This window comes from Chiloscyllium plagiosum, chromosome 35, assembly GCF_004010195.1.
Source record: "Chiloscyllium plagiosum isolate BGI_BamShark_2017 chromosome 35, ASM401019v2, whole genome shotgun sequence".
Classification (NCBI taxonomy): Eukaryota; Metazoa; Chordata; class Chondrichthyes; order Orectolobiformes; family Hemiscylliidae; genus Chiloscyllium; species Chiloscyllium plagiosum.
In genome coordinates this window covers 38,161,730-38,174,150 of record NC_057744.1, presented here as the reverse complement: position 1 = coordinate 38,174,150, position 12,421 = coordinate 38,161,730, and the positions used below count along the sequence as shown (strand labels likewise).

General features: G+C 45.8%; 1 protein-coding gene across 1 annotated transcript in view; it reads right to left on the bottom strand.

Annotated features, from left to right (window-relative positions):
* The window catches only part of tmem45b (transmembrane protein 45B), a 48,978-nt gene that overhangs the window by 7,113 nt on the left and 29,444 nt on the right, over positions 1-12,421 (bottom strand). Inside the window, exons 3-4 of the mRNA XM_043676945.1 lie at positions 5,967-6,179; positions 339-523 (exon numbers count right to left, since the gene is read on the bottom strand). Of these exons, the coding sequence (XP_043532880.1) occupies positions 339-523; positions 5,967-6,179 (398 nt within the window). The remainder of the gene's footprint in view (positions 1-338; positions 524-5,966; positions 6,180-12,421) is intronic.

The window sequence follows — 12,421 nt, the reverse complement described above, 5'->3', positions numbered from 1 at the left end:
AGCTCCTTCCCCCACATCCCATCAGCCCCTTCCCCCACATCACATCAGCCCCTTCCCATCCCGACCAGCCCCTTCCCCCACATCCCATCAGATCCTCCCCATCCCCACCAGCCATCTGGCCTTCTCCATCACATAGCCTTTCAATGACCTATTCAGATAAAATCACTGCGGAGTTGGATGATGTGAGATTTGAGAGTACCCACCCTACCTTGTGGCTCTGTACCTCCCCATCTTGGGGTGTTGTACTCCTCTCACCTTGGATTGCTGAGCCCAATGGCTAAACCCTGTCCGTGGAGTTGGAGTTGGCAAGTGGGGTGGGGATGTTGTGTGCAACTCACCTGCCAGAACCAGGTGCCCTGTAGAATTGCCAGACTGGTTCGGAATAACTCCAAGATGATGTTATCCCTCAGGAAAGCCTCTAACATAATGATGATGGAGCCTCCGAATACCGCGGTGAGCAGCAAGGAGTGGATGTGCAGATCGAGAGGGGGTCGGTGTTGGACATGAAAATAAAATAAAAAACCTGCAGAAAGTAAGGTAAACATCAACAAGCAATCACATGGAGCCCGATGTTCACGCTGCGAATCACACCAATGCTGATTTCCAAAACATGATGCTCCAGGAGCTGGAATGCTTTGGATAAAGAGTCAATATTTTCCTTCCAGTTCATTAGCTCTGATAGATTTTAGGTTTCTGTTTTGAAATCTGCTGCATTTATTTCTCATAGAATATGACCATGGCAGAAATTATAGTTTTGCCTCTGAGGAGAACTCATTTGAGGGGGTCGAGAACAGCGAAGAAGGTTACCTCAGAGTACAACGGGATCTTGAGCAAATGGGCCAATGGGCTGAGGAGTGGCAGATGGAATTTAATTTAGATAAATACGAGGTGCTGCGTTTTGGAAAGACAAATCAGAGCAGGACATACATACTTAATGGTAAGGTCCTGGGGAGTGTTGCTGAACAAAGAGACTTTGGAGTGCAGGTTCATAGCTCCTTGAAAGTGGAGTCTCAGTTAAATAGGCTAGTGAAGAAGGCGTTTGGTATGCTTTTCTTTACTGGTCAGAGCATTGAGTATAGGAGTTGGGAGGTCATGATGCAGCTGTACAAGATGTTGATTAGGCCTTTTTTGGCATGTTGTGTGCAATTCTGGTCTCCTTCCTATTGGAAGGATGTTGTGAAACTTGAAAGGGTTCAGAAAAGATTAACAAGGATGTTGCCAGGGTTGGAGGATTTGAGCTACAGCGAGAGGCTGAATAGACTGGGGCTGTTTTTCCTGGAGCATCAGAGGCTGAGGGGTGACCTTATAGAGGTTTATAAAATCATGAGGGGCATGGATAGGATAAATAGACAAGTCCTTTTCCTTGAACTGGAGGAGTCCAGAACTAGAGGGCATAGGTTTAAGGTGAGACCGGAGAGATTTAAAAGGGACCTAAGAGGCAATTTTTCCATGCAGAGGGTGGTGCATATATGGAATGAGCTGCCAGAAGGCAGCAGCATGGTGGCTCAGTGGTTAGCATTGCTGCCTCACAGCACCAGGGACCCAGGTTCAATTCCAGCTTCGGGCGACTGTTTGTATGGATTAGATTAGGTTAGATTAGATTAGATTAGATTAGATTAGATTACAGTGTGGAAACAGGCCCTTCGGTCCAACAAGTCCACACCGACCCGCCGAAGCGCAACCCACCCATACCCCTACATTTACCCCTTACCTAACACTAAGGACAATTTAGCACAGCCAATTCACCTGACCTGCACATCTTTGGACTGTGGGAGGAAACCGGAGCACCCGAAGGAAACCCACACAGACACGGGGAGAACGTGCAAACTCCACACAGTCAGTTGCCTGAGGCGGGAATTGAACCCGGGTCTCTGGCGCTGTGAGGCCCATTCTCCCTGCACATTCTCCCTGTGTCTGCGTGGGTTTCCTCTGGGTGCTCCGGTTTCCTCCCACAGGCCAAAGATGTGCAGGTTAGGTAAATTGGTCATGCTAAACTGCCCATAGTGTTAGGTGCATTAATTAGGGGGAACGGGTCTGGGTGGGTTACTCTTTGGAGGGTCAGTTTGGGCTGAAGGGCCTGTTTCCACACTGTAGGGAATCTGATCTAATCTAATCTAAAGAAGTGGTGGAGGCTGGTACAATTACAGTATTTAAAAGGCATCTGGATGGTTATATGGATAGGCAGAGTTTAGGGGGTTATGGGCCAAGTGCTGGCAAATGGGACTAGATTAGGTTGGGATATCTGGTCGGCATGGACGAGTTGTATATGTCTATGACTCTATTTGCTATTTTGTGTGATTTTAAGCTGAGCAGAATTTGTCATTTTTAAAGGGGACATTGGATTCTTATTTTTAAAAGGATGCCTTTGATTTAGGGAAATCGTAAAAAAACAGTTTCTTACGTTTTCAAAAATAAGTACTGGAGAAGGGTCACTGGACTCGAAACATTAACTGTTTACTCTCCACAGTTGCTGCCAGACCTCCAGAGGTTCTTGAGCAATTTCTGTTTCTTTTTGCATCTACACAGTAGGTGATTTGGGGGTGGGGGGGTGATGGGGTGGAATAGGGTGGGGCAAAAGCTTCCTTCCACGCTCCCAGCCAAATTTCTCTGAGTCCCTCGATGCCAGCTGACTCTCTGTGGGATCAGGGAACCTCCTGCTCCCAGGGTGTCCCAGGGGCTTTAATAGAGCAGGGGAGAGGATTTCCCTTCAGTTTTGTGTGCCTGAGGTCTAAAAATGTCAAATGTTCAAGAGAAAGTTAAAAATCACACATCACCAGGTTATAGTCCAACTAGTTTCTTTGGAAGTACCAGCTTTCGGAGCGCTGCTATTTCATCAGGTAGCTAGTACAGCAGGATCATAGGACACAGAATAGATTAAGTGTCATACAACCGATGCAAAGTATTGAACAAACCTAGATTGCTGTTTAGTCTTCAATCATTTAGAATGGAAGCGAAGCTTTCGAGAGATTAATATGTAAATCCCAGAACTCCTTTCAAGTCACAGTCCCGAGATAATTTAAGGTTTCATAAAAAGAAATGACATCTCAGCTCAGGCAGTGCATTAAAGGTGTGAGGTTAGAATCTGTCTATATCCCAATTTTGAGCCAGACTGGTCCTGCTTCCAAAGTAGGAATTTATAAAATGTCACATGGGCTGATTGCGTACAGATTGTGGGCTTTTTGAACAAAATGCAAATTCAAATCTGCAAATGCAAATTCACCGAATAGACTTATTTATGTATGTGTGTGTGTGAGACAGTAGGAGAGAGAGAGGGAGTGTGTGTGTGAAAGTGGGAGAGAGAGGGAGTGTGTGTGCGTGCATGCTTGATAGAGTGTGTATGAGTTTGACAGAGTGTGTGCTCGTGAGAGGGTGTGCACGTGAGTGTGAGTTGGGAGGGTATGTGTATGTGTCTGAGAGAGGGTCTGTATGAGTGTGATTGTGTGTAAGAGTGTGTGTATATGTGCTTGTGTGTGAGTATGTGTGTAAGTGTGTATAGTGTAGTGGGGTTGCCTGTAGTGTGACATGAATCCAAGATCCCGGTTGAGGTTGTTCTCTTGGCTATCAGCCTCTATTCGGTGACTCTGCATTTGTTGCATATCCCAAAGTCCCCCTTGGAGGATGGTCACCCAAAGATCTGAGGCCAAATGTCCTTGGCTGCTAAAATGTTCCCTGACTGGGAGGGAATATCCCTGTCTGGCGATTGCTGTGCAATGTCCATTCATCCATTGTCTTAACGTCTGCTTGGTCTCACCAATGCACCATGTGTCAGGGCATTCCTGCCTGCCGCGTATGAGATAGACAACATTGACTGGGTCACATGAATACCTGCCGCGTACATGGTGGGTGGTGTCCCCACGTATATGGTAGTATCCATGTTGGCACTCTGACACGTCTTGCAGTGGTTACTGTGATAGCGTTGTACAGTGTTGTGGTCGATGTCCTGAAGGCTGGGCAGTTTGCTGTGAACAATGGTCTGTTTGAGGTTTGGCCATTGTTTAAAGAGAAGTGGAAGCATACTCTCTCCCACACTCTCTCTCTCCCTCCTGACACCCCCTCCAAACACACACACACACACACATATACACACACATACATTCCATTCTGTTCAAAATGCCCACAATCTATAGGCAGCCAGCCCATGTGACATTTTATTAATTCCTACTTTGGAAATAGGACCAGTCTGACTCAAGATTGGGATACAGACAGACTCTAACCTCACACCTTTAATGCATTGTCTGAGCTGAGATGTCGCCTTTTGTTTAAAAAACCTTAAGTTACCTCAGGAATGTGACTTGAAAGAAGATCTGGGATTTACATATTATTCTCTCAAAACCTGTATTCCCATTCTAATTAAAGATTTAACAGCAATCTAAATGTGTTCAATACTTCGCATCAGTTGTATAACACTTTAATCTTTTGCTTTAAATTTTGTGTCTTGTGACCCTGCCCCGGAGCAGCTCTCCAAAGACTTGTATTTCTGATTAGGTTGGTTATGAGGATTGTTTTGGCTCTTTAATTGGAGTACAATTTTAAATTTTGCAGATGAATCCAGATGATTTTTAAAATTTCTTTCATTGGATGTGGCTGGGCCAGCATCTGTTACCATCCCTAATTGCCCTTGAACTCAGATTGCTAGAACCAATTCAGAGGACAACTAAAAGTCACCCACATTGCTGGATGTCTGGAGGGACATGGAGACCAGACTGGGAAGGATTGAAGATTTCCTCCCTGAACGGGCATTACAAACAAGATAGCTTTACAACAACCAACAATTACATGGTTGCCATTAGGTCAACTTTTATCCCAGATGTTTACTGAATAAAAATTATACCATTTGTCATGGTCAGATGCAAACCCATGTCCCCAAAACACTAGCCTGACTTCTGGATTCCAAATTCAATGATGTTGCCACTACTCCTGTGTTGTTAATACTGAGAGGGCTTGGAAAAAAAATGCTAAGAGTTTTACACACTGGTGTGAAATTGGCAAATGAATTTTATAAGAGGCAAGTGCAGCATCAGGATGAATGAGGAGGTGAAACATGGCCAAGAAAAATCAATGTGTGAATTGGGTGTAGCATAATCTCCCAAGTAATTATTTGAGGAGAGAGTTATATTGTGATTGAGATAAAAATGATTTTAACATCAGGAGAACCAAAATTACCTGGCTCAGCAGTTCCAATAGGCCTCCTAAAGTTTGATAGTAATTGGTTACTTCAACTCAGGAGAGTTTAAACTCATCAAATAGCTAGGGAACCCCCAGGTCACTGGATAAGTTCAACTGAGGGTCAGGGGTCAGTGTGGAGCAAGTCAGTGAGGGTCGGGGTCAGTGTAGAGCAAGTCAGTGAGGGTCAGGGATTAGTATCAGGTAAGTCACTGAGGGCAGGGGTCAGTATGGAGTAGAATCCATGAGGGTCACAGGTTATCATGGAGTAAAGTCAATGAGGGTCAAGGGTCAGTATGGAGTAAGTCAATTGGGGAGGGATCAGTGTGGAGCGAGTTAATAAGGGTCAGGGGTCAGTGTGAAGGAAGTCAGTGAAGGTCAGGAGTCAGTGTGGCCAAATAGTGAAGGTCAGGGGTCAGTATGGAGTGAGTCAGTGTGGGTTGGGGGTCCAGAATGGGGCAAATCAATGAGGACCAAGGGTTAGTGTCAAGCAAGTCAATTTGGTGAGGGGTCAGTGTGATGTGAATCATTGTGGGGAGGGGACAGTGTGGTGAGAGGTTAGTGTGGGTAAAGATGATGTCAATGAGGGCCAGGGTCAGGAGTCCATGCAGGGTGAGTCATTGAGGGTTGTTGCATTGAAGGTTTGGGGTCAGTGGGGTTGTGGGGGAAGCATCAGTACAATGTAAGCAACATTATATCCAGGACAAGTGCTGACCTTGTGAGCTAGTACACACCATGTTGTTGAAGTAATGGTACTAGGTGTTGTGTTGGTGGGTCATGGAGACGAGCACAGAGTCACTCACCTTCATTAAACACGGCCAGCGAAAGAACAAGACGATCTAGGCCAACAGGGAGCTGGAGTGAGGAATACGTCAGCATGTCCACAATCCCAGAAATGCCAAAGAACAGGTACATGGTGCTGTGCTGCCAGTTCATCAGCTTGACCCAGGATTCTCTGTCTACACTCAGTAAGTGTAGGTGAGGCCCATCAGGCACAAACTGTTCAGCCAGAATTCCTAGAGATAGATATGTGCACAAAGAGGAGAACGGAAATCTCTGACATCTGTCCATTGCTGATCAGTTAGAGCAACCAGTAGAACAGGGCACCATCTGAACTGTGACCAGTATTGGTGACCAGTCTCACTGTTGAATGTGGATTATAATTTCCTGTCTAAGATCATAATCAATTGAATCAGATCTGTTCTGGGATTGAAGATTTACCCTGACCAAACCTGTGCTTTACCGAGCAGGATGATTTCTGAGAGTCTCTGTGTAGGACAGGGAGGTGGATGCCTGTCATCAGTCTCAACCAGAAGAAGGCCTTTGACAGGATATGGCACACGTACATGTGGGATGTACTCTGCAACATGGGCTGTGGAGAAGGAATCCTCAATTGGATCAGACTGCTCTAACCAATCGTGTTAATGCAGTCTCAATCCACGGTGTGAATCGGGAAGTTTCCCGATCAGATCTGGAGTCCGGTGAGGCTGCCCCCTGCCTGCTGCCTTATTTTTGTGCTGTGTAGGACCTTTTGCCATGTCCAAGAGGAAGGACGTGATCCTGAAAAGGGTGACTAATCCGGGCAGCGGAGGCCTGCAGGTCAAAGCCTCCCTGTACATCATGATTTGGAGATGCCGGTGTTGGACTGGGGTGTACAAAGTTAAAAATCACACAACACCAGATTATAGTCCAACAGGTTTAATTGGAAGCACTAGCTTTCGGAGCGCTGCTCCTTCATCCCTGTATTTGTTGATTTTCTGCTCGGATCCGCTGCCAGTGGGCAGACCCATGAGTATCTGCAACCAGTTCGAACTGGCCTCAGCAGCTGAGATAAACCAAAGCAAGAGTGAAGCCATGTTATGCAGTCATAGAGATGTACTGCACGGCAACAGACCCCTCAGTCCAACTCATCCATGCCGACCAGATATCCTAAATTAATCTAGTCCCATTTGCCAGCACTTCCCTGTATCCCTCTAAACCCTTCGTATTCATATACCCATCCAGATGCCTTTTAAATGTTGTAATTGTACCAGCCTTCACCATTTCCTTTGGCAGCTCATTCCATACACACACAACCCTTTGCGTGAAAAAAGTTACCCCTTATGTCTCTTTTATGTCTTTCCCCTCATCCAAAACCTATGCCCTCTAGTTCTGAACTCCCCCATCCAGTGAAAAGACTTTGCCTATTTATCCTATCCATGCCCCTCATGATTTTATAAACCTTTATAAGGTCACCCCTCAGTCTCCGACGCTCCAGGGAAAACAGCCCCAGCCTATTCAGCCTTTCCTGATAGCTTAAACCCTCCAGCTCTGGAAACATCCTTGTAAATCTTTTCTGAACCCTTTCAAGTTTCACTACATCCTTCCAATCGGAAGGCGACCAGAATTGCGCACAATATTCCAGAAATAGACTAACCAATGTCCTGTACAGCCGCAATATGACCTCCCAACTCCTGTACTCAATATTCTGACCAATAAAGGAAAGCATACCAAATGCCTTCTTCACTATCCTATCTACCTGCGACTCCACTTTCAAGGAGCTATGAACCTGTACTCCAAGGTCTCTTTGTTCAGCAACACTCCCCAGGATCTTATCATTAAGTGTATATGTCCTGCCCTGATTTGCCTTTCCAAACTGCAGCACCTCACATTTATCTAAATTGAACTCCATCTGTCACTTCTCAGCCCATTGGCCCATCTGGTCAATATCCTATTGTACTTTGAGATAACCTTCTTTGTTGTCCACTACACCTTCAATTTCGGTGTATCTGCAAATTTACTAACCACATCTCCTATGTTCACATCCAAATCATTTATATAAGTGATGAAAAGCAGTGGACCCTGTACCAATCCTTGTGGTACTCCACTGGTCACAGGCCTCCATCACCCTCTGTCTTCTACCTTCAAGCCAGTTCTGTTTCCAAATGGTTAGTTTTCCCTGTATTCCATGCGATCTAACATTGCTAACCAGTTTACCATGAGGAACCTTGTCGAACACCTTACTGAAGTCCATATAGATTACGTCCACCACTCCACCCTCATCAATCCTCTTTGTTACTTCTTCAAAAACTTCAATAAATTTAATGAGACATGATTTAGTTGTTTGGGAACTAGGCTGATCAATTCTTTGTCCCCTTCACTATCAGGACAGATGACGTGAAGGTGCTAGGAATGTGGTTCAGAGAGGCTGGGGCGTGTGCAAAAACCTGGGAGGAGCGTACTGCCAAGATGGGGCAGAAACTAAGAGAATGGGAGTATCACTCCCTCCCTATTGCAGGTGCAAACTTGGTCATCAGGAGTGGGGTACTCTCAGTATTCTTGTACGTGACGTAGATTACTTACAGTGTGGAAACAGGCCCTTCAGCCCAACACGGCCACACCAACCCACCGAAGGTCAATCCACCCAGACCCATTCCTTTACATTTACCCTTTCACCCCACACTACAGGCAATTTAGCATGGCCAATTCACCTAACCTGCACATTTTTTGGACTGTGGGAGGAAACCCACGCAGACATTGGGAGAATGCACAAACTCCACACAGAGAGTCGCCTGAGGCGGGAATTGAACCCAGGTCTCTGGCGCTGTGAGACAACAGTGCTAACCACTGTGCCACCATGCCTTGGGTGTAGGTCTTGCCTATTCCAGGAGCCTGCACTCCTGCAGTCACCTGAGCCATCTTCTACATCATCTGGAGGTCAAAGATGGACTGTGTAAGGGGGGGGGGTAAGAATATACCCAATGTTGCCCTCACCCTGACGGCCTCCTTTGCTATGTAAATACTAACTTTCACTACGTATTGATGTTCTACGTGTCCCCAGTGTTACGAAGGATAGGTCTGTCCTTGTTAGTGTGGAACACTCCAAGTAGTTCGAGCATTCAGTATCATCAGTCCTTCATGGTAAAATAAACATCTTTGATCACAAGTCCATCAGAAAGTGGTCAGCACTTAGTATCTTTGAGATCCTGTGGGAAAAGGAGAGGGTGAACCCTGTTGGGTTGTTCCCTGAGCAGAATCTCAAAGCCACTTGGCAGAATGCCTCATCACCAGAACTCTCCCGAAAGCACCAAGATGTAGCTTTGCTGGTTGTGAGAAGGGCTTTACCCATCAGATCCTCATGCCCAGTTTCTGTGCACCACTGCGCACTGCCCTTGAAGCAGCTGTGGGGGTGGGTTGTTAGATACTGTCACACATTTCTGTGCCTTTGCAAAGAAAGTGTGGAGAAAGATGCAGCGGTTTCTGTTGAGGTTAATCCCAAGCAGCTCCATGATGCAGGGTGCTGTGCTCTACAGGCTGTTCCTTGTGACACACACCAAGACAAACATCGACTGCACCTGGTGGGGCATCAACTCAGTGAAAGAAGCTCTTTGATCTGCCCAAAACATGTTAGTCTTCCAGAGCAAAGGGTTGACCTTGACCAAGTATTGCAGACTGGCACATTCCAAGGTCCAGGCCAAGTGCTGAGGGATGCACTAAAACACGGGGCAGCTGGCACCAAGGTGCAGTGGGGAAAGATCACCACCAGGGTCTTACTGCCAAAGTGTAACCAGGGTCCATTCAGTTGTCAGACCCTCTTGATGCCTCGAAATGAACATAAATAGTTTCCTGCATAATTACTTTGTTTTTGCAACTGGAGAGAACCTTTGAGAAATTTGAAAAATTTCAACATTTTCGTTATTTTTTGTCTCTGCAGACACTGTACAGAACTCATTGTTATGTGTACTTGTGATGATATTTGATGAATAAACTATATTTGGAAGTAAAAAATGCTACCGAAAACTGATTGCTCTGAGTTTCTCACTGATGGAGGAAGAAACTGAAGTGTTTCTTTGCCCTTGTGGGTGTGGTACATGGTGATGGACAGCCTGTGCTCATTGTTATGCTCACACAATACACCATGAGCCAGAAGAATGTATTATTGAAGTCTCAGTTTGAAATGGACACTTCCCAATCAAACAAAATGGAGTAATCAGGTCAGGTGACCATTTCTTTCATGACAGTGATGAAAATAATTAATGTGGAAATTATCCTTCCTGTAACTAATGCCAAATTTGAAAGACTGCTCTCACAGTACTGTTTCTGACTCTTTTACTCTTGATTTGAAACGCAGAGACTGGATGGAAAAGCTTTAGTTTATCAAAGACGGTAGGTGGATCAGCAAGACCTGAACTCCGTTTCCTGGGCCAAATGGCCAAACCATCAGAAACTGATGGAAACAGTACTGTGATCACCTGACCGAGGCCAGATTTCCATTCCGGAAGTTCAGGAAGAACATATCCTAAATGAACCAGAACCAAGGTTACGAAAAAGGGAAAGAATCTGCTGGAGGCAGAGACTCAACTTGGTCTTAAACTCTGTACCTGAGGAGCCAGACCACAGCTTCTGGGTTTTCAATAATTGTCCTGGATCCCAATAATTTCCTGGAGATTGTTACAATGTCCACAGATTCATTTGTGCTGAGTTCACATTTCTTTAAATGGTAAAGTCATAATTGTCTCTGATATATATGGGTGGTACGGTGGCACAGTGGTTAGCACTGCTGCCTCACAGCGCCAGAGACCCGGGTTCAATTCCCGCCTCAGGCGACTGACTGTGTGGAGTTTGCACGTTCTCCCCGTGTCTGCGTGGGTTTCCTCCGGGTGCTCCGGTTTCCTCCCACAGTCCAAAGATGTGCAGGGTCAGGTGAATTGGCCACACTAAATTGCCTGTAGTGTTAGGTAAGGGGTAAATGTAGGGGTATGGGTAGGTTTCGCTTCGGCGGGTCGGTGTGGACTTGTTGGGCCGAAGGGCCTGTTTCCACACTGTAATCTAATCTAATATCAGAGAGAGAGAGAGAGAGAGCCGTGGTGGTTTAACCTGAGTGTCACCATGTCACAGATAAGGGGAGGGGTTGAGAAAGGAAGTACTTCAATGGTGACCTCACCATGAATCTGTGCTGTTGGTGTCGCAAACCAGCTGCCCAGCCAACTGAGCCACCTGATTCCAACAATACCCAGACAGGGACGTGAACCCTGGACCCTACGAGTGAAAGTCTGGTGTTTTACTGACTGAACTCCCCAGGCACCTTCTTAACATGTTTCTTTAACCCTTCCCAAAATTACAGCTGATTACCCTTGAATTAAACCAAGATTTAGGAAGCATAGAGTTGGGAAGAAACTGTAGGGGATGGGCACAATTGAAATGTGGAGCTTATTCAAGGAATAGCTACTATGGGTCCTTAATAAGTATGTACTTGTCAGGCAGAGAGGAAGTTGTTGAGCAGGGGAGCCGTGATTTATGAAGAAAGTTGAATCTCTTATCCAGAGTAAGAAGAAGGCTTATGTTAGGATGAGACGTAAAGGCTCAGGTTAGGGCGCTTGAGAGTGACAGGTTAGCCAGGAACGACCTAAGAAAAGAGTTAAGTAGAGCCAGGAGGAGACATGAGAAGTTGTTGGCAGATAGGATCAAGGAAAACACTAAGGCTTTCTATAGGTATAGCAGGAATAAAAGAATGACGAGAGTAAGATTAGGACCAGTCAAGGATAGTAGTGGGAGGTTGTGTGTGAAGTCAGAGGAGATAGGGGAAGCACTAAATAAAAATGTTTTGTCAATATCCACACTGGAAAAAGACAATGTTGGCGAAGAGAAAACTGAGATACAAGCTAGACGGGATTGAGGCTGACAAGGAGGGGGTGTTAGCATTCTGGAAAGTGTAAAAATAGATAAGTCCCTATCCAGATGGGGTTTATCCTAGGATTCTCTGGGAAGCCAGGGAGGAGATTGCCGAGCCTTTAGCTTTGATCTTTATATCATCATGATTGAGGCTGACAAGGAGGAGGTGTTAGCATTCTGGAAAGTGTAAAAATAGATAAGTCCCTCAAGCTAGATGGGGTTTATCCTAGGATTCTCTAGGAGGCCAGGGAGGAGATTGCCGAGCCTTTAGCTTTGATCTTTATATCATCATTGTCTACAGGAATAGTGCCAGAAGACTGGAGGATAGCAAATGTTGTTTGCACCATCCTCATGGACTGTCCTACCTGCCAATCATCCTTCCCACCTATCTGCTCCACCCTTCTCTCTGATCTATCACCTTTATCCCACCCCCATCAACCTATTATACTCTTTGCTACCTTCTCCCCAGCCCCAACCCCCTCCCATTTATCTCTCCACCCCGGAGGCTCCCTGCCTTCATTCCTGATGAAAGACTTTTGCCCGAAACGTCGATTTTCCTGCTCCTCGGATGCTGCCTGACCTGCTGTGTTTTTCCAGCACCGCTCTC